This window comes from Schistocerca americana, chromosome 3 (genome assembly GCF_021461395.2).
Source record: "Schistocerca americana isolate TAMUIC-IGC-003095 chromosome 3, iqSchAmer2.1, whole genome shotgun sequence".
Taxonomy (NCBI): domain Eukaryota; kingdom Metazoa; phylum Arthropoda; class Insecta; order Orthoptera; family Acrididae; genus Schistocerca; species Schistocerca americana.
Genome location: NC_060121.1, coordinates 293,235,724 through 293,258,897, shown reverse-complemented (window position 1 = coordinate 293,258,897; position 23,174 = coordinate 293,235,724). Strand labels below are relative to the sequence as shown.

General features: G+C 41.4%; 2 protein-coding genes across 2 annotated transcripts in view; both read right to left on the bottom strand.

Annotated features, from left to right (window-relative positions):
* LOC124605550 (condensin-2 complex subunit D3-like) overlaps positions 1 to 13,769 on the bottom strand; it is a 158,284-nt gene extending 144,515 nt beyond the window's left edge. The window contains exon 1 of the mRNA XM_047137307.1: positions 11,688 to 13,769. Coding sequence (XP_046993263.1) covers positions 11,688 to 13,643 — 1,956 coding nt within the window. The 5' untranslated portion in view covers positions 13,644 to 13,769. The remainder of the gene's footprint in view (positions 1 to 11,687) is intronic.
* LOC124606031 lies at positions 13,670 to 18,809 on the bottom strand. The gene is made up of 2 exons (XM_047137994.1): positions 18,270 to 18,809; positions 13,670 to 13,744 (listed from the first exon to the last, which is right to left on the bottom strand). The coding sequence occupies exons 1-2, from the start codon at positions 18,807 to 18,809 to the stop codon at positions 13,670 to 13,672; spliced, it is 615 nt and encodes a 204-aa protein (XP_046993950.1).
* Positions 18,810 to 23,174: the final 4,365 nt, after the last annotated feature.

Below are 23,174 nucleotides of genomic sequence, written 5' to 3'. Positions count from 1 at the left end.
GATGAGATGGTTCAGTACAGTCAATGGATATCAACTGATAGAACGACTTTAAGTGTTCAAATCACGTCTCCATCAGAATTCTGTGACACACTAATTACAAAAATTGGAAAACTTACTCCACACTCTTTTATTTCTCAATAACAATCTGACTATCTGAAAATGAAAAAGGAAACACTTCATGAAGGATCAGTGCTAATTTTAACGGATTTCAGTGAAATTCTCAATTTTGTTGTTCAAGATGAAGTACAGGGGTACCATTCGAACAATGGCAGCCACGCTCTTCACACTGTCAATATATATTACAAAAAGGACAAACAGTTGAACGCAAAAAAGTATTTGTATTGTTTCTAATGATCTAGAACATGATGTTGCCTTGGTGTACCAGACTCAGAAGACTGTATTGAATTTTTTTGAGTGTGAATTTCCAGAAATTCATCTTGTGTACGTTGAATATTTCACTGATGGTTGTGATGCACAATAAAAAAATTAAAAGAATTTCAGAAATATCTGCTATCATGAACACGACTTCAACATAAAGTGCAGCTGGTCCTTTTTCGCTACCAGCCATGGCAAATCTCCCTTTGATGGTATTGGTGGCACTGTTAAAAGACTTGTCACACAAACAAGTTTGCAAAGAGTTTATAAAGATCAAATACTTACAGCTTCACAGGTAATTGAATTCTGTCGCAAGAACCTGCAAGGCATTTCAGTTCTCTTTGTTTCAAAAGATGAAATGGTACAAGTCAGACATTATCTTTCTCAGCACTTCACAAGTGCAAAAATAATTCCTCGAACACGATCTATGCATCACATTGTACCAATATCACCAATCAAGATTGGAGCAAAAAGGCTGAGCTGTGACACAGATTTTAGCATCGTGCATGATTTCTCAGATGCTCTTCTGCCACTAATGCCAGAATGCACTGTGCCCACCAACTGCTATGTTGCATGTGCATATGACTCTTCTTGGTATTTGGGAATTGTTGAGAAGGTGAATTGTGAGGAAGGAGATGTTACAGTAAGGTTCATGCATTCTCATGGACCATCCCCGCCTTCTATTGGCCTGATAATGATGTTTGTGATGTTTCTTTCTCTCATCTTCTGTGCGAAGTTGATATCACTACAGCAACAAGCCAAACTTATTCTCCGAGCAAAGAGTCCTAAAAGTTGGTGGAAGAAAAGTGATTCTCATACAAAAAATATTATCTAAGCATTGAACTGTCTCATCACATGTATAGTTCGGAATCAACTTGAATGCAGATTGCAGCACCAGCATTTTGTACAGTGTTGACAATATTAGATTTTGACAAAATGCTTAAATATTATAAACAAAATACTGTGTATTTTTACATTGAGTTAATTCGGTTATGGCACAGGTAAGAAAGTGTTCATATGTCATTTGAAACTTTGTTATTTGTAGATCACTTTCTAATTTTTTCAGTGTTTTCCAGAGAGGGGCAATTGACCAAAATATTTTTTCTAATTTAACAATAAAACTAATTTACAAAAATTTAATTCGACAATTCTAACATGTTTTCAAATCATGAAAGAAGGTTGTATACATGGAAGAACCCTGGAGATACTAAAAGGTGTCAGATAGATTATATAATGGTAAGACAGAGATTTAGGAACCAGGTTTTAAATTGTAAGACATTTCCAGGGGCAGATGTGGACTCTGACCACAATCTATTGGTTATGACCTGTAGATTAAAACTGAAGAAACTGCATAAAGGTGGGAACTTAAGGAGATGGGACCTGGATAAACTGAAAGAACCAGAGGTTGTACAGAGTTTCAGGGAGAGCATAAGGGAACAATTGACAGGAATGGGGGAAAGAAATACAGTAGAAGAAGAATGGGTAGCTTTGAGGGATGAAGTAGTGAAGGCAGCAGAGGATCAAGTAGGTAAAAAGACGAGGGCTGGTAGAAATCCTTCGGTAACAGAAGAAATATTGAATTTAATTGATGAAAGGAGAAAATATAAAAACGCAGTAAATGAAGCAGGCAAAAAGGAATACAAACGTCTCAAAAATGAGATCAACAGGAAGTGCAAAATGGCTAAGCAGGGATGGCTAGAGGACAAATGTAAGGATGTAGAGGCTTATCTCACTAGGGGTAAGATAGATACTGCCTACAGGAAAATTAAAGAGACCTTTGGAGATAAGAGAACCACTTGTATGAACATCAAGAGCTCAGATGGAAACCCAGTTCTAAGCAAAGAAGGGAAAGCAGAAAGGTGGAAGGAGTATACAGATGGTCTATACAAGGGCAATGTACTTGAGGACAATATTATGAAAATGGAAGAGGATGTAGATGAAGATGAAATGGGAGATACGATACTGCGTGAAGAGTTTGACAGAGCACTGAAAGACCTGAGTCGAAACAAGGCCCCCGGAGTAGACAACATTCCATTGGAACTACTGACGGCCTTGGGAGAGCCAGTCCTGACAAAAGTCTACCATCTGGTGAGCAAGATGTATGAAAGAGGCGAAATACCCTCAGACTTCAAGAAGAATATAATAATTCCAATTCCAAAGAAAGCAGGTGTTGACAGTTGTGAAAATTACCGAACAGTCAGTTTAATAATCCACAGCTGCAAAATACTAACACGAATTCTTTACAGACGAATGGAAAAACTAGTAGAAGCTGACCTCGAGGAAGATCAGTTTGGATTCCGTAGAAATACTGGCACACGTGAGGCAATACTGACCTTACGACTTATCTTAGAAGAAAGATTAAGGAAAGGCAAACCTACATTTCTAGCATTTGTAGACTTAGAGAAAGCTTTTGACAATGTTGACTGGAATACTCTCTTTCAAATTCTGAAGGTGGCAGGGGTAAAATACAGGGAGCGAAAGGCTATTTACAATTTGTACAGAAACCAGATGGCAGTTATAAGAGTCGAGGGACATGAAAGGGAAGCAGTGGTTGAGAAGGGAGTAAGACAGGGATGTAGCCTCTCCCCGATGTTATTCAATCTGTATATTGAGCAAACAGTAAAGGAAACAAAAGAAAAATTCGGAGTAGGTATTAAAATCCATGGAGAAGAAATAAAAACTTTGAGGTTTGCCGATGACATTGTAATTCTGTCAGAGACAGCAAAGGACTTGGAAGAGCAGTTGAACGGAATGGATACCGTCTTGAAAGGAGGATATAAGATGAACATCAACAAAAGCAAAATGAGGATAATGGAATGTAGTCGAATTAAGTCAGGTGATGCTGAGGGAATTAGATTAGGAAATGAGACACTTAAAGTAGTAAAGGAGTCTTGCTATTTGGGGAGCAAAATAACTGATGATGGTCGAAGTAGAGAGGATATAAAATGTAGACTGGCAATGGCAAGGAAAGCGTTTCTCAAGAAGAGAAATTTGTTAACATCGAGTATAGATTTAAGTGTCAGGAAGTCATTTCTGAAAGTATTTGTATGGAGTGTAGCCATGTATGGAAGTGAAACGTGGACAATAAATAGTTTGGACAAGAAGAGAATAGAAGCTTTCGAAATGTGGTGCTACAGAAGAATGCTGAAGATTAGATGGGTAGATCACATAACTAATGAGGAAGTACTGAATAGGATTGGGGAGAAAAGAAGTTTGTGGCACAACTTGACCAGAAGAAGGGATCGGTTGGTAGGACATGTTCTGAGGCATCAAGGGATCACCAATTTAGTATTGGAGGGCAGCGTGGAGTGTAAAAATCATAGAGGGAGACCAAGAGATGAATACACTAAGCAGATTCAGAAGGATGTAGGTTGCAGTAGGTACTGGGAGATGAAGAAGCTTGCACAGGATAGAGTAGCATGGAGAGCTGCATCAAACCAGTCTCAGGACTGAAGACCACAACAACAACAACATGTTTTCAGAAACTAAATGTCTAATTCTAACATGTTTTCAGAAACTAAATGCCCGAAAGGATATTTAGGGAAAAACTATCAGCACACCATTTTCTGTTTAAAAACTGCAGCCAATTTTCAAATTTTTACAGGTTGCTTTGAAGTAACGCATTGCATCAATCTTTCAGCAATTGCTACCGACAGAATGTACATAAAGCAATACAAATTGGCAGAAGTTCATGATATTAGATACAAAAGCAGTACACAAAATCACAGTTCACAACTAGATAATGAGTGTCATGGCCTGGATGACTTGACATGGAATGACCCAGCAACTAACGTAAACAACACAAATGTAATATAACATTGAACAGCTATCTGAAGATGAACCTGTTGGTTCAAAACTTGTAACAGTGCCATTTGTGTACAGAAATAGAGTTATTAACAGTGACTAGTTCCTCTTTGCAAGAACAAACTGAGCAAAAAATGTTTCACTGGCATTTACAAACAGTCTGTTTTCTGGTATGGCACTCTGAACATCCTCAATGAAGTATTTATTTTCTAATTTGTCTCACTATTCTTCACAGTGATGCAGTGATCAGCACAGTTACACAGTATCAGTGTGTCTTCTCAATTTGTTTTAGATACAAAGAATTTACATACCAAAAAAGATAAATTGGTTTTTAATTCTCCTGAAAAATGTCAGATTTGGCTCTTAGAACACTTTCCATTTCCACTCTTGATTTTTTAACTCATACGAGATTGTTAGGCCTATGCATCCTTGATTAAGTGTGGTCTTGGAGTCTATGCCAATGAAATCATTGTGTCCATACTCAAACACGGAAAAAGTCCAATTGTAATATGTCTTGTGGATACAATTTCCTATGCCCCATCATTATCATAACTCTGGAATGGATAGTTAAAACACAACTGATATGGTTGCTGGAATTCAACTACCTACTATCTCAAACTTAACAATGTAACTTCAGAAAAGGAAAGAAGCCTTAAAACAATCATGCCTGGGCCTTGTTTGAGTCCACAGCTTAGCCAACAGTCTTCATCGACACCTCCGTTGCACGAGGTATTGTACAAATCCCTAAATTAATACACAGGTTCCACACTCTTAAAGAACCCCAGATACCCACCAAGTGTAGAAGTATGAAACCAGAATTTGTTTACAATAATTACATGTCTGTTGTTTGAAACTGATAAACAATATTTCATTCAAAATAATCTCCATTTCTATTTATACATTTCTCCTACCTCTGCAGCAGGCTATGAATGCCACACCAAAAAACCAGTTCTTCTTTTGAAGTGAACCAGTCAGCGAGCCATTTTCGTACTTTTTCAAATGAACTGAAGTGTTGTTCAGCTAGAGCATGTCCCAGTGATGCGAATAGGCCTAGACGATAATCGGACGGAGTCAATTCTGGAAAATAAATCACATGCCCTAGCATTTCCCAGCTGGACACCTCGATCGTTTCCCTAACCCATTTTGCTGTGTGTGATGGGGCATTATCATGGAGCAATATGACTTTGTGTTACTGTGTGTTGACATTTGTTGTCAGCCATTACAGGAAGCACATGGCACTGCAGATGTGGTCTCACAGGCCCTACATTGATGGACAGCACCAGCTATTGGGAAATTCCAGTTTCATACTTTTACACCTGGTATATCAGAGGAATTTGCACGCTAATTTACACTCAATAAACATAAATCTGGCTGAACAGTGTGTTGGTGGGTCGTCACAAAATATCAGAAAGCCACCCTCCAATATTATATGCTGTATTTGGATGACACTGAGACTTCCATAACACCAACTGTTAAACTGTCACAATAAGCAGCTGATTTGCAACTCGATTCAACAGTCTTGTCCATCCGAGATGCTTGCCATATACTAGGTCGTACTTTAACTACGCTGGATGGTTGGCTGATAAAAACAAGTGTTTGCTCAGAAATGTGTACAGTACCCTCCTCTGTGGATAAAGTTGAGATATCACACAATATCAGTAACTTCAACCAAATGATTCCAAGGATTATGCTACAACTCACATTATGCACAGATCATGTGTTGTCTACATCAGAACAAATGGAAGTAAACACAAGTGAACAAGCCTTCACAAACAATGCACAACAGTTCATTACCATTTGCTTGTATCACTGAACAATAGTTTAGACTGGATGGAATTTGAGAGAACAGAAGAAAACAAGCATCAAAGCATTTCAACGCTACAATGTGTTGCGATCTTTTTGGCACTAAAGTCGTGGGCAACAGCTTTCTGCGATACAATACTAGTTACAGTCACAATGCAAAACTTTGACTTTCAGATTATTTTGTTTGGTGAGCACACTGTTGTTGACCAAGCAAGACAAGAAAAGAAAAAAGGAGCTGTCTGAATTCGTACATGAGAATAAAATGCGCACTGGTACTACACTTATCACTGAATTGTTGTTCCAGCCTTCCTCAGCCTCATTCCAATATCTTGCATTTCATAATGATACACAATTTGCACTGGCTTACCACTGCAATTAAAGCAGGAATTGCAAAGAAGGGTATTAAGAAACAACAGGCAATATCACCTGAATAAAAGCTAGCATTTACACTCTGGTTGTTAACAACAGGAGACAGCTATGTTAGTATTTGTTTGGCATTTCAATAATCGCTATTTGTCATATAGTTCTCTTCTGCGTTATTGATGTCAAGCACTCAAGGTTCTTATTGAAGCATTTATAAGCAAGACAATGTCTCAATGGGTAGATGACACGTAATGTCCATCACATGCAAACATTTCCATCACCAGTCATCTCCATAGGATAGGCATAAAAAAGAAACTACTGTTTTTCTGTGAGCAAGTCACTATGTCCAAACACTGATCAAGTGTTGAATCACCAATTTCTACTATTTTCATCCACCATCACAGTATCAGAAAATACAAGTTACAAAATCAATGCGACCTTTTTAAGAGATACAACCTGCACATTCAACTGAGTGTCTACCCCCATAGAACGCTTCTGTACTGAGCCATGTTAAAGTTCCTTAGCTACATACTGTTTAATCTTTACCTCTTTATCTTATAGACATTATTATATAACCAGCTTATTGTGTAGCAAAATCACTCAAACAGTGTATTTGTACTATCCTTTAAGCTCCACCCCCCCCCCCCCCCCCCCTCCCTTCAACGATCTAAAGAACCACTGTATCTGGTCATTAACTCTGATGAGTTGCTTTGATCTGTCACCACTTGCTGTACATTCTGAATATCCATCCACTATTCTCTGAAAAGAGATCAGGATCTATATGTATTGCTTACGTAAAAATGTGTATGGTATGTTTACCTAAAGCCAATAAAAAGAAACTAATAAACAAATGCTAGAAAGATATGACAGTTACAGCAAGAAACAGCCTTCTCCCAGTAGCTATTTTCAGAATATTTACAAGATGGAATAAGTAATGTCTGGCATAACATATAAGCCTGAAATAAATTCTCTTACAACTGTTTATGTAACGAGCCATCATTTGTCATTCTTCAATATCTACATCAAAATTAAGGCGTCTTTTTATTATGAATACATCTATCCAACATAAATGATGTTATATTTCTGCACAACTAATATACACTGAGGTCACAAAAGTCATGGGATATCTCCTAATATTGTCTCGGATCTCTTTTGCCTGGCGTAAGGCAGCAACTTGATGTGGCATGGACTCAACAAGTTGCTGAAAGTCCACTGCAGAAATATTGAGCCATGCTGCCTCTATAGTGCCCATAATTGTGAAAGAGTGGCTGAAGCAGGATTCTGTGCACAAACTGACCTTTCGATTATGTCCCATAAATGTTCAATGGGATTCATGTCGGGTGAGATGGGTAGCCAAATCATTCATTCAAATTGTCCAGAATGTTCTTCAAACCAACTGCAAACAAATATAGCCCTGTGGAATGGTGCACTGTCATCAATAAAAATTTGATCATTATTTGGGAACATAAAGTCCATGAACGGCTGCAAATGCCTTCCAAGTAGCCGACCATAAACATTTCTAGTCAATGATTGGTTCAGTTGGACCAGAGGAGCCAGTCCACTCCATGTAAACACATCATTATGGAGCCACCAGTTGCTTGCTCAGTGCCTTGTTGACAACTTCGGTCCATCATTTCATGGGGTATGCATCACAATCGAACCCTATCTTCATCTCTTACCAACTGAAATCGGAACTCATCTGACCAGACCACAGTTTTCCAGTTGTCTAGGGTACCACCGATATGGTCATGAGCCCAGGAGAGGTGCTGCAGGTGATGTAATGCTGTTAGCAGAGGCACTAATGTTGGTTGTCTGCTGCCATAGCCCATTTATGCCACATTTTATCGTACTGTCCTAACAGATGCATTCATCTTACATCCCACACTGATTTCTGCAGTTATTTCATGCAGTGTTGTTTATCTGTTATCATTGACAACTCTACGCATATGTCCTGCTCTCAGTGTTAAGAGAAGATCGTCAGGTGCCGCGATGTCTGTGGCGAAATTTAATGCCTGAAATTTGGTATTCTCGGCAACTGGATCTCAGAATATTGAAGTTCCTAACAATTTCCAAACATCCGTTAAGTCCCATTGTGTGACCATAATCACACTGGAAACCTTTTCACATGAATCACCTGCATACAAATGACAACTCTGCCAATGCACTGCCCTCTCATACTATGCGTATATGATACTACTGCCATTGTAGGCCTATGTGCATATCGCTATCCCACGACTTTTGTCACTTCAGTGTATAGTATACAAGTTGATAATTCCATGGGAAACTAAGACTGGCATTTTTTAAAAATTTTATTTTAAATTAAATTTATGTTAGCCACGAAGGAGTTCAAAGTGACAAGGTGGATGTATCCTATGTCATGTTTGAACTTCTTGCTATTCTCCTAATCAGACATCAAACACCTTTTACTATGAATTTTCTAGAAATTTAGACATTTCTGAAAGTGGATGAGTAGTGATCTGAAAATTTTTTGTGGTGCATTTTTAATTAAAATAAGTAGGTACTAAGGCTGTTGTGGTGTGTGACGTCATGACAGTGCGGAATTTGGTTTGTGAGTATGGCATGTTTGTAGGTGTCATTGAGTTGCAGTTCGTGGTGCCCTCTGGTGGTGTGTTTAGCAGTTTCAAATTGTGTGGCGTACTGGGTTCAGTTTGGTGTTACTGATTCTTGTGGCTGGTTCTTGTTTTGGCTGTGTTTGGAGCCGAATTGGTTGCAGTGAGTTAACGATTTAGTGTTTTTGTGTGAAAGTTATTGTAGTGCTGTTCGCTGTAGGTCGTGTGTTAATTTGAGTAAATTAATTTGTTGCTGCTCTTGTTAGGTATGGATATGACCGATAAAATAAATAGTGTGCAACTCCACGCTATGATGGGCGTGACTCAGTTGGAGCTGATCAAATTTCTACAGCTTTTTGGGTTGATTGCGGAGGTGTTTAAGTGCGCTGTATGTGGGGACGAAATGACACTCGCAAAAGTTCCAGCATCTTGGACCAGGGACAGTTATATGTGGCGGTGCTGTAGGGATAACCTATGGCACTCCATACGTCACAGTTCCTGGTTCGAGAAGTTTAGGTTGGGCATGCGCGAGATTATGTTGTTGACGTATTACTTTTGTTATAGACCCTCTCAAAGGTTTTGCACGCAAGAGACTGGTGTGAGAGAGAGGAGTGTGCTTGACTGGTTTTTGTTGGGTGGGCCTGGGGTTGTGGTGGACAAGTCGCAGTTTGGGAAAAGGAAGTATGGGAGGGGTAAGTCTGTGGTTGGTCTCTGGGTGTGGGGGGCTGTTGTACCAGGGGGTGGGTGTTCAGAATGTGTTTTTAGGGTTGTGGAGGGGCAGTCTAAGGCAGAATTAGTGGGGTTAATTGAGGAGTTTATAGAACTGGGTTCCACTGTAGTTTCCAATGCTTTTTCTTCTTATAGGAGGTTGGGTGAGAGGGGGTACAATCATTTAGTTGTTAACCATAGTTTAGAGTTTAAAAATTATGAGACAGGGGCTTGTATGAATACTATAGAGGGGATATGGGGGGGGGGGGGGGGGGGGGGTGGAAGGGGGGGGGGCATTAAGTCAGTTCTTGGGAGGGGGAAGAGGCGCTCTTCTAACCTTCAGTCTCATTTCGATGAGTACTGTTGGTGGAAGAGCATCCCTGAGGGCTATTGTTTTTTCCAGTTGTACAGGCCGAAGGTGATTAGTTTAAGTGGTTTGGGTAAGTTGGTGCGGCTCGGAGGGGGGGGGGGGGGGTTAGTTGTTGGTACGATGTGTGCTGCAGGGGGGGGGGGGGGGGGAAGTGTGTTGATTTGTGATTTAGTTGTGGAGGATCTATTTTGTTGCAGTTTTTGTTGAGTTGTAGTGGGTGATTGAGATTTTTTTATTTTGCGTTTGGTTATTGTTTATGGATATTTTATTTTGGGGTGAGGGGATGGTTGGTTTGGAGTGTGGGTTCATTGGTTTGTGGTTGCGTGTGGGTATGTGTATGTACGGGTGTGTGTGTGTTTGCGGCTGGGTGTGTGCGTGTATGTGATTGCGATGACCGACGTAGGTTGCGGCGCCGAACTTTGTTGTGGTAAGTTTTTACTTTTTTTGTTCTTAGTGTATTTACAGTGTATTGGGGTCAAGGGAAGTGTTCCATTACAATGTGTGGTTGTGGCTGTTCTGGTATCAGGAGTTGCTGTTGAGCTATACAGGTCAAGGGAAGTGTTCGATTCCAATTTGTGGTGGCTATTCTGGTATCGGGAGTTGCTGTTGAACTATATAGGTCAAGGGAAGTGTTCAATTCCAAGGTGTGGGATCAGGAGCTGATGTTGAGCTATATACGTCAAGGGAAATGTTCAATTCCAATTTGTGGGGAGCTGCTGTAGAGCTATATAGGTCAAGCGAAGTGTTCGATACCAATTTGTGGGATCGGGAGCTGCTGCTGAGCTATATAGCTCAAGGGAAGTGTTCGATTCCAATATGTGGGATCGGGAGATGATGTTGAGCTATATAGGTCAAGAGTAGTGTTCGATTCCAATTTCTGGGATCGGGAGTTAATGTTTAGCTATATAGGTCAAGGGAAGTGTTCGATTCCAATTTGTGGGATCGGGAGCTGCTGTTGAGCTTTATAGTTCAAGGGAAGTGTCCGATTTCAGAGGACATTGTGTTTAGTGGAATATGGGGAATTTTTTGTTGTCGGTTTTTTTCGTTGTTTTGTTGGTTTGGTATGGTGGTATGTGTATAAATTTGTTTATATTTACTTTGGCCCCACCCAAAAACCCCCAATTTCCCGTGCTTGTCCAGTTAGTGTCATTAGGTTTTTTGTGGAACGCGTGTGTGGGTTGGTTTCTAAATGTATTTTTGTGTTTGTTGTCATGTTTATGTAATGACATCATAGGCATCATATTGGAGTCATGGCGTATGGTCGTTTTCGTCATATTTGTGGCGTCATGGGTCAAAGCAGATGGGTGGAATTGGATGCTTCTGTATTTCCCAATTATGAGAGGCTCCTCATTCAAACACACCAACAAAAGCCATTTAGAAGGCTTAGTTTCTTCATGGCAGATTAAAGTTTTTAAAAAGAAAGCCCATGCCAAATTTTAGTTTCCATGAAGTTCCTGAGATCCATGCCTGCTGCAGGGCATTATCTGAAGAAAATCATGAACAAGTGAATAAAACTCAGAAATAGAGGATATGGAACCCATATCTGCTGTCAACTTTCAACACATTACATATACACATTTTAACAGTTGTATATTGATGCAAGAATTGTAACAGCTGTTACTTATAATTTTTTGCACATTAACTGATGATTCTGCAAAAGCAATTATGATTTTGAAGGTGATATTGAACTGTACCTGCAAAATGTCATTTAGCACCCACTGACGGTTAAGTTTCATGATGCTGTCCATAACTTGGAATGCTGCTTTGCGTACAAATACTTTATCTTCTGCTGCCCTTTGAAACATTTCACTTAAGACAGCTTCTGCTTTTGGAATTGGATTAAAGTCTGTGGTTGAATCACCTTCTATAAATTTCATAAATTTTTTGTGGTTCAGGAGACTGTTCTCAGCAGTTATTACACAGGAGATTTCAGGGACATTCTCATAAGGCAAAACAAAAACAGCTTGCATTATCTTTTGAATATCACTGTTGTTTGAATTAATACAATCTGCTAAAACAGAAAGCGCCTTGGTCCGTACTGTTCCCGATAAATCCTGGCATCTTGAAAAAACAGTGCCCAGGACATATTTATGAGACACAGACGGCGATTTATTTGCATTCAGTGATACATTTTCATCCACAATATCTGAGTTCTGCGTGCTATCTGCATTCACATTAACACCAATTTGCAAGGAAGCATCTACACTTTGAAGAGAAGGATCACTGCAGTTCTGAACAGATGACTCGCACTGGTTCACACTGTTTGAGTCTATGACTGACACATTTTCACTAGGGCAATTCACTTCCATGTTAATACCACTACTCATATTCTGTAAATTTAAGGAAATATTTGTCGAACTGTTCTGTGATGAACAATGAATAAAACTTTGTGTCAGTTCTGTTCTCTCCCTTTCTTGCAACAGTTTTGAGATAACATCAAGTGCGAATAATCGATGAGAAGCTTTTGATGCATGTGCAAATTTAAAAAACCACTTCACAAATCTTGTGTATAAATCAATTGGCATAAAGCGGAGTATCTCAACAACACTTTGGGATCCTTTCTGTCGAAACTCTGCTCGGTCTGTGATATGTGCACATAGATGCTGTACAAGAATGTAGATACCTTCACAAGTACCTTCTGGTAGTGCTTTTAACATATACTGTATAAACGAAATCGTTTGTCTCAGAGTGTTTGGACCATCTCTGGAACTATCTGTCATTAATACACATGGCAAAAGATTCTCCATTATCAATTTTACTGTCACGTCAATTTTGCCATGGTTTGGAGTACACAGGGAATATAAAACTACAAAAGCATTGCCTACCAGTGAAACTATTGTCATTTGTTTCGATACCGAAGAAAAATCATTCCTCGGAAACACTTCCAATTTAGTTACTTCAATTAAATGCAATATTGTTTGCAATAGCGCATCATCCATTTTTAGTGAAAATCTTTCGGAAAACACTATCAAATCCAGAAGCACTAAATTCAATTCACTAATCAATACATTCACGTCTTCTGCAGGAAGGGTACCACTATCCATGTCATCATCATCATCTTCATCAGAATCCCCTTGCTTCTTACTCCTAGCATTCTTCTGCCTTCCTCTATTTTTCGGGCGTTGCTTGTTTTTGTTAGATTTCATAAGCTTTCGCGCAATATCAAGCACATCTAAAGCTTTTCTGTATAGATTTGGATGATAAATAAGAAAAGCACTACTACCGGGGATTGCAAGCAATGCAAAGTACAGCCTAGCAGACTTCAGGCACAGCTTTGTCAAGGTGAGATCTTTCGAAAAGTCTTGACCATTGTGTACAAAATAACACAAAATAGCTAGCAGCTCTTTGTGGTTTATGTTATTCGCTATCAGATGCTCCCAACTTATGGAATCGTCTTGTTGTCTCGGATTATCACGGGATGTGCTTGCTATTGGATTTGCAGAAGTTCTACGTGATGCATTCTGCAAATCCTCTTTCACTGCTCTTATGGCTGTCTCCATAATAATTTCCGTATCAGCATCAACAAGATGCATCTGGTATTCAATAGGTAGATCTTCAACACCACAAAACTCATCGCTCCAGACTGTCTCCGCCCAGCTCGAATCAACTTTGTCAAGTTCCAAAAGGCTCAAACTAGTAACAACATCCATAATGTCAGTAAAAACTACTCGGTCACTCACAAACGCCTTGCCATTTCAAATAACAGCAGAAGCAATGTTAAACTGAAGATCAATACAATCGTGGAATTTTGCTAAAACAGTCACTAATTCTACACAGTAAACAACACACAACGTCAACAAATTCAAAATACAAACTATACGGAGCAGAGATATTAGGTGACACAGATACTTAACTATGCTTGATTACTTTGATACAAATCGATTCTAGCTATCGAAGTCATATGAAGGAACGCCGCGGAAATTTGCTCTATGTTTACTTGGGGCTCCCAAAACCGGATTTAGCAAACGGATTTCCCAATAGAAACTTTGGTTCGTCGTCTAAACACTGCAAAATAGTGATATGTAGTTCTAGTTACCACATTTTCTCTCCCAAAACCGATTTTCACTCACATGTAAATACACAGACCTTTTCAATCGTGCTTTGTCAGGTTTCATCTCGTTTAAACACTAAACTGTGGTTTAACCCTGTCTCTGCTACGTACGTGCTCTCTGCCTTTAGTATTGAGGCAGCTTTTTTTATAGCTGTACTGCTGGCCAAATGCTGGTGCCTCTGATGAGCGCACAGAAATCATACTGGCAATACTGTGTACAGTATCACTGGTGTCACCATGGCGGTGAAAAAAGAAGGGAGGTGGCACTACAGGCTTACGCTGTACGCTGTTTTGAAGCAAGAGTGGATGGGATCTGCCGCCATTTTAAGTAGACAAAAACATTAGCAAACTAATGTTTACGATTGCTTCTTGTTCATTATTTCTATCGTGTGCACGAAACAACTGTAGTAAATACTAAATATTACAGTGCTTACATGAGTAACACTGTCTCAGAAAGGAGATTTCAAACGTTTTTCTTTTCTTGAATGTACATTTGTTCTTGTAACACGACACGTTCGGCATTCTTAATATAACTTGTTTCTTTTTTCTTTTTTTGCATATTTCGAATAACGAAGAGGGGAAGAATGTGATATGAAAAGCATGCTTTGGTAATCCATTTAATTCCACTTTTATTGTCTTTGTATCGATAGCAAATGAAACTGGTGCTCCGAAGCCAATTATTGTTTGATTACTGTTACTGCTTCTTATTCGTTACGTTTTCACCTTTCATCTCAATTACGCACGTTTTTAATATTCAAGTTTGCAGAAAACTAACCTACGTGTTCTTTACTAGAGTATAAACGTGTGCGATAGGGAAAGAAACGAGGCATGCTATCGTATCTTATGCATGTCAACAAAGTGAACGGTTATCCGACTGCCAAAGAAACAGAACTGCATGCAGAATAGAGTTCTTGTTTTGTTAGATTGCCAGCGCATTTCTTTTACTGTAGTTTACATATCTTCTCTCCTTGAAATCTTATCTATGATGCAGCATTCAGTGTGTGACCAATAATGGTAACTGACAGCTTAAAAAATTAAAATTAAACGTGTTTCAGCATTATGTAATACTATAAATGTGATAATGGATATGTCCTCAAACGCTTGGACCCTGTAAAATGGGTATCTTGCTTAGACATGTATTTAAGGCATTTTTTAGCAATTATAGCCTAACCTGTATAATATATAGGCCTACATTTCCTAGTTTCTTTTCCAGGAATATTTCTCCCAAGTAACTCTGAAAGTTTTTCAGGAATAACCAAACATATCGCAATTGGAATGTCTGTTTAAATTGATCATCTGCTTCATCTTACTTCATCTTGTGATATCCCAATATTTAGTTAGCTCGCTAGTTAGTTAGTTTCATGTTCCATGTATCAGTTCCATGATAAATCGTAATGATGTGGAATGAGTAATTTTATGTTACGAGCATTTTTTTGTAACACTACACCTCCATGTTCATCATCTATTAGATATTTTTCGTTTTTTAATTAAAGATAGACATGTTAGTCAGTAATTCCTATTCATCATCATTTACACATTACAGTAATCGATAGTCTTCTGCAAAATGGGAGGAGTTGTTAATGAGAAATGTTTTCAGCTAAGTTTCAAATTTTACTTTGCTGCCTGTCAGGTATTTTATAGCACTGAGTAAGTAATCAAAAGTTTTGGTTGCAGCATTTACAACAAACTTCATAAGGGAATAACTATACTGTGAAATGGATAGATCGCTATTCACACGGAAAGCAGCAGGTCAGTGATTACGTAAGTTTTCAGCCAAAACCTTCTTCAGAAAGTAATGCATACACACACATTAATTCTATCACACACACACACACACACACACACACACACACACACACAAACACACACACACACACACACACACACACACACACGGGCGTGCATATAACTGCTGTCTCCAGCTGTTCTACACAGAATTTTTTTTAATGGGGAGGAAATGTGAAGAATGAACAATTATTGGGAGGATGAATTTAGGGCATGAAATGCTGCCTCAACAATCAGTGTGGTTATGAAGCCATGTATTGGCTGGCACAAAACCATCGATACAGTGTAGCTCTGATGCCAGAGCATTTGCTATTGGGAGCGCCATGAAAAACACAGAAAACTAGGAACAAAAACGAAACTGGGTAAAGTATGCCAAATCTAAAGTCAAATGAGGGAAATAAACTAAGTAATATAGTGGCGAGTGCAAAGGATGTGTAAAAATTGTTTTTTATTTACTAATAAAACACTTGTAAGAAATGGGTATAAACTGATACAACTAATGTAAGCGTAGGCTTCCGAGGCCGTTGTCTTCTTCAATAAAATTCTTCAGGGTATCAGACCGCATCGTCATAATTTTAGAATGCGCCAACGTTTCGGCCAGCGTTGCAGCTAGCCTTCATCAGGGCCTTACGTTAACTGCTAAATGAACACACTTGGTTCCTTAAATAGCTGCACGCGAAAACCGTGTCGTTACTTGATTGGCTGTAAAAGGAGGAGGAGGAGGGGTGAAAGGTATGCTTTATTGGTGTTTCCTTTATTATCTGTCATTGGCTGAAATAGCTGTTTTCTATTGGTCTTTATATTAATCCACCCCATTGGAGGAGACGGACGAATAGCGAACAGGTGATGGCTGTGACGTCACACTGTTTCCATGCTGTCCAGAAGCCAGCTGCGGCGTGCCATTGCTTTGTGTGCTCGCGACCACTACTGCGGCTCTCCGCGTGTCTGCATGGGCCGCCACGGCTCTGCCGCCGCTCCGTAGCCCTGCTATTGCAGGCAGCCAAGACCTCGGAAGCTTGTACCCGTCCTCTCTATTCATGTTGGCGGGTCTTTTGGCTATTTCTATCGCCTCTCTAATCTTTGTTTTGAAAGTGAGAGGCTGTTTCGCCAGGACGTGGGCTTCTTGAAAAAATATTGGTTTCCCGCACTCGTCTCGGTGTTCCGCCACTGCTGACTTAGTGTGTTGTTTCAGGCGGATATATCTTTCATGTTCCGAGAGCCTTGTGCTAATCGGACGTCCCGTCTCACCTATGTAGACTAATCCACACGCACAACCAATTTCATACACGCCAGCTGTGTGTAGTTTGTCAGCTGCATCCTTGGTAGAACCGAGCATGTCTGATATTTTGTTTCTGCTTCGGAAAATTGGTTTGATGTCGGCTTTTCGTAGAATTTTGCCAATACGTTCGGTGACCCCTTGTACATATGGTAACACAGCAATGCTCTGTGCCTCCTTCTCCTCTTCCCTATTAGTCTTCTCCCTTGTCGACGTGGTGCTGTCTATCATATGCTTCCCATAGCCATTAGTTCCGAAGATGGACCTGAGGCGTTCAAGTTCTGTCTTCAGATGTTCTTCGTCGCTTATCCTGTACGCTCTCTTCGTTAGCGTGTGCAGGGCGGACTTCTTCTGCGTGGGGTGATGGTGGGAGGAGGCGTGAAGGTACCTGTCCGTATTGGTTGGTTTCCTGTACACTTTGTGGCCAAGTTTACCATCAGGTTTTCGATAAACTTCCACGTCGAGAAAAGGCAGCACCCCATTCTTCTCTGTTTCCATTGTAAACTGAATTTTCCTATGCTGTTGGTTAAGGTGCTTGTGGAAGTTCTGTAACTCCTCTTCTCCGTGGGGCCAGATGACGAAAGTATCATCGACATAGCGAAGCCAACAATTTGGACGTAATGGTGCGGACTGGAGGGCTGTTTCCTCAAATGCCTCCATGAAAATTTCTGCTGCGATAGGCGATAGGGGTGAGCCCATAGCTACACCGTCAGTTTGTTCATAAAATTGACCTCTCCACTTGAAATAGGTGGTCGTCAGACAGTGGCGCACAAGCTCACATATATCAGGTGCCACGCGTTCTTCTAGGATGTTCACGGTATCTGACACTGGGACATTCGTGAATAGGGATTTGACGTCGAAACTAACCATCAGATCTTGGTCCGTAACACGCATTTCCTTTAGGAGAGACACGAAGTGAGTGGAATCCTTAACGTAGGACTCGGTTTGATGCACTAGGTGTCGGAGCCTAGGTGCCAGTTCTTTCGCTAGGTAGTAGGTCGGCGAATTTATACTGTTTACTATGGGCCTTAAGGGGAAGTCGGTTTTGTGTACCTTCGGTACACCATATATCCTTGGTGCCTGTGTCACTTGCGGGATGAATCTTCTGGCCTTGTCGAAGTTGATTCTAGAGTGCTTGAGCAGTGCCTGCGTCGTTTTGATTACCTTGGCCGTCGGATCTCCCTGAAGTTTCTTGTAGATAGGTTCTGCGAGAATATCTTCCATTCGTTTGTTGTAATCAGTTGTGTCCAAGACTACAGTGGCGTTGCCCTTATCTGCCTGTACCACTACTAAGTGGGGGTTGTCCCTGAGTTCCTTGATGGCATGGTATTCCTCAGCGTTGATGTTTTGCTTCAGTGGCTTTGCTTTATTCAGAACTCTGACCGTTTCCTGCCGGATCTTCTCCGCCTCGGCCTGTGGCAGATGACGTACCGAAGCCTCTACGGATTCTATGATATCTTCTTTTGGAACTCGCTTAGGTGCGACTGCGAAATTCATCCCCTTGGCCAGAATTGCTGTGGTTGCTTCGCTCAAGGTGTGGCTGGAGAGGTTGACCACTGTCCGTCGCCTGTCCAGTGTCAATGTTTCGTCCGTGGCTTTCTGTTGTAGTTTGTCGTACTTTCTCATCTGGCGGTTAGTAATACTATTGCTGGTCCTTGATGCTTGCTGAAAGGTTAACCTGTCGACATTATCCCAGTCTCCCATCTGAAGTTTTCCGGCCAGAAATAGGTGCAGATCACACAAATTCCTGTTGTGAGCATCGAGACTTATGCGGATGTGGCGGATCCTTTCCCATAGCAATGCTTTACTGGCTTTAACACAGATATTCCTCGCCTTGTTCGTTTTTATGTGAGACGACAACCTCAAAGAATACGGCACAACACTCGTGTCTCTGCATCTCTTCAAAAAAGCAAGGTCATTCAGCAGTTTACATCTTTTTAAACACAGTGCTTCTAACTTCTTGATGTTTCCGTGGATTTCCAGCCCATACAGGTTGGTTAAATGTAAGCGTAGGCTTCCGCGGCCGTTGTCTTCTTCAATAAAATTCTTCAGGGTATCAGACCGCATCGTCATAATTTTAAAATGCGCCAACGTTTCGGCCAGCGTTGCAGCTAGCCTTCATCAGGGCCTTACGTTAACTGCTAAATGAACACACTTGGTTCCTTAAATAGCTGCACGAGAAAACCGTGTCGTTACTTGATTGGCTGTAAAAGGAGGAGGAGGAGGGGTGAAAGGTATGCTTTATTGGTGTTTCCTTTATTATCTGTCATTGGCTGAAATAGCTGTTTTCTATTGGTCTTTATATTAATCCACCCCATTGGAGGAGACGGACGAATAGCGAACAGGTGATGGCTGTGACGTCACACTGTTTCCATGCTGTCCAGAAGCCGGCTGTGGCGTGCCATTGCTTTGTGTGCTCGCGACCACTACTGCGGCTCTCCGCGTGTGTGCATGGGCCGCCACGGCTCTGCCGCCGCTCCGTAGCCCTGCTATTGCAGGCAGCCAAGACCTCGGAAGCTTGTACCCGTCCTCTCTATTCATGTTGGCGGGTCTTTTGGCTATTTCTATCGCCTCTCTAATCTTTCTTTTGAAAGTGAGAGGCTGTTTCGCCAGGACGCGGGCTTCTTGAAAAAATATTGGTTTCCCGCACTCGTCTCGGTGTTCTGCCACTGCTGACTTAGTGTGTTGTTTCAGGCGGATGTATCTTTCATGTTCCGAGAGCCTTGTGCTAATCGGACGTCCCGTCTCACCTATGTAGACTAATCCACACGCACAACCAATTTCATACACGCCAGCTGTGTGTAGTTTGTCAACTGCATCCTTGGTAGAACCGAGCATGTCTGATATTTTGTTTCTGCTTCGGAAAATTGGTTTGATGTCGGCTTTTCGTAGAATTTTGCCAATACGTTTTGTGTTAAAGCGAGTAAAGCATTGCTACGGGAAAGGATCCGCCACATCCGCATAAGTCTCGATGCTCACAACAGGAATTTGTGTGATCTGCACCTATTTCTGGCCGGAAAACTTCAGATGGAAGACTGGGATAAAGTCGACAGGTTAACCTTTCAGCAAGCATCAAGGACCAGCAATAGTATTACTAACCGCCAGATGAGAAAGTACGACAAACTACAACAGAAAGCCACGGACGAAACATTGACACTGGACAGGCGACGGACAGTGGTCAACCTCTCCAGCCACACCTTGAGCGAAGCAACCACAGCAATTCTGGCCAAGGGGATGAATTTCGCAGTCGCACCTAAGCGAGTTCCAAAAGAAGATATCATAGAATCCGTAGAGGCTTCGGTACGTCATCTGCCACAGGCCGAGGCGGAGAAGATCCGGCAGGAAACGGTCAGAGTTCTGAATAAAGCAAAGCCACTGAAGCAAAACATCAACGCTGAGGAATACCATGCCATCAAGGAACTCAGGGACAACCCCCACTTAGTAGTGGTACAGGCAGATAAGGGCAACGCCACTGTAGTCTTGGACACAACTGATTACAACAAACGAATGGAAGATATTCTCGCAGAACCTATCTACAAGAAACTTCAGGGAGATCCGACGGCCAAGGTAATCAAAACGACGCAGGCACTGCTCAAGCACTCTAGAATCAACTTCGACAAGGCCAGAAGATTCATCCCGCAAGTGACACAGGCACCAAGGATATATGGTGTACCGAAGGTACACAAAACCGACTTCCCCTTAAGGCCCATAGTAAACAGTATAAATTCGCCGACCTACTACCTAGCGAAAGAACTGGCACCTAGGCTCCGACACCTAGTGCATCAAACCGAGTCCTACGTTAAGGATTCCACTCACTTCGTGTCTCTCCTAAAGGAAATGCGTGTTACGGACCAAGATCTGATGGTTAGTTTCGACGTCAAATCCCTATTCACGAATGTCCCAGTGTCAGATACCGTGAACATCCTAGAAGAACGCGTGGCACCTGATATATGTGAGCTTGTGCGCCACTGTCTGACGACCACCTATTTCAAGTGGAGAGGTCAATTTTATGAACAAACTGACGGTGTAGCTATGGGCTCACCCCTATCGCCTATCGCAGCAGAAATTTTCATGGAGGCATTTGAGGAAACAGCCCTCCAGTCCGCACCATTACGTCCAAATTGTTGGCTTCGCTATGTCGATGATACTTTCGTCATCTGGCCCCACGGAGAAGAGGAGTTACAGAACTTCCACAAGCACCTTAACCAACAGCATAGGAAAATTCAGTTTACAATGGAAACAGAGAAGAATGGGGTGCTGCCTTTTCTCGACGTGGAAGTTTATCGAAAACCTGATGGTAAACTTGGCCACAAAGTGTACAGGAAACCAACCAATACGGACAGGTACCTTCACGCCTCCTCCCACCATCACCCCACGCAGAAGAAGTCCGCCCTGCACACGCTAACGAAGAGAGCGTACAGGATAAGCGACGAAGAACATCTGAAGACAGAACTTGAACGCCTCAGGTCCATCTTCGGAACTAATGGCTATGGGAAGCAGATGATAGACAGCACCACGTCGACAAGGGAGAAGACTAATAGGGAAGAGGAGAAGGAGGCACAGAGCATTGCTGTGTTACCATATGTACAAGGGGTCACCGAACGTATTGGCAAAATTCTACGAAAAGCCGACATCAAACCAATTTTCCGAAGCAGAAACAAAATATCAGACATGCTCGGTTCTACCAAGGATGCAGCTGACAAACTACACACAGCTGGCGTGTATGAAATTGGTTGTGCGTGTGGATTAGTCTACATAGGTGAGACGGGACGTCCGATTAGCACAAGGCTCTCGGAACATGAAAGATATATCCGCCTGAAACAACACACTAAGTCAGCAGTGGCGGAACACCGAGACGAGTGCGGGAAACCAATATTTTTTCAAGAAGCCCGCGTCCTGGCGAAACAGCCTCTCACTTTCAAAAGAAAGATTAGAGAGGCGATAGAAATAGCCAAAAGACCCGCCAACATGAATAGAGAGGACGGGTACAAGCTTCCGAGGTCTTGGCTGCCTGCAATAGCAGGGCTACGGAGCGGCGGCAGAGCCGTGGCGGCCCATGCAGACACGCGGAGAGCCGCAGTAGTGGTCGCGAGCACACAAAGCAATGGCACGCCGCAGCTGGCTTCTGGACAGCATGGAAACAGTGTGACGTCACAGCCATCACCTGTTCGCTATTCGTCCGTCTCCTCCAATGGGGTGGATTAATATAAAGACCAATAGAAAACAGCTATTTCAGCCAATGACAGATAATAAAGGAAACACCAATAAAGCATACCTTTCACCCCTCCTCCTCCTCCTTTTACAGCCAATCAAGTAACGACACGGTTTTCTCGTGCAGCTATTTAAGGAACCAAGTGTGTTCATTTAGCAGTTAACGTAAGGCCCTGATGAAGGCTAGCTGCAACGCTGGCCGAAACGTTGGCGCATTTTAAAATTATGACGATGCGGTCTGTTACCCTGAAGAATTTTATTGATACAACTAAGTTGCCTTTAGAATTTTGACACAATTCTCAATACATGCCTCATGTTTGTCTTTTAATTGTTTGTACAGCACCGCGTGGAGTGGCCACGCGGTCTAAGGAGCCATGTCAATGATTTTACGGCCTCTCCCACCTGAGGCTTGAGTCCTCCCTCAGGCATCAGTGTGTGTGTTGTTCTTAGCATAAGTTGGTTTAAGTAGTGTGTAAGTCTAGGGACCAATGACCTCAGAAATTTGGTCCCTTAGGAATTCACACCCTTTTTTTTTTGTTTTTGTACAGCAGTCGAGAGATACAAGGAAAGGAACATTCAATGCAAGCATAACTAGAAACATCTTACATAGTTTTTCTTCTGTACTGTATGTAAGTCTAAATAATTACATTACAGTTTATCTCATCCAAACTACTGGCAGTATTTAAATAGCTTATGTATATTTTAGGGTTTTTAACAATCTAGTGGTAACAGGCATAGCTTAATGCTGTGCTTTTACCCAGGTTTAATCAACTAGGACTTTTCTTCGAATAGTATGCCCCTATAAGTAGACCGTGCTTTCTGTCGTTGATAACAAGTATTTTTATTCATTTGAGTGTT

Bases quoted from the DNA above. Each gene is read 5' to 3' on its own strand.
- LOC124606031 (XM_047137994.1), bottom strand. From the start codon at position 18,809: ATGGGAGACTGGGATAATGTCGACAGGTTAACCTTTCAGCAAGCATCA. The intron at 13,745-18,269 runs GTAATCAAAACG...TGACTGTTTTAG, and splicing joins AGGGAGATCCGACGGCCAAG to CAAAATTCCACGATTGTATT.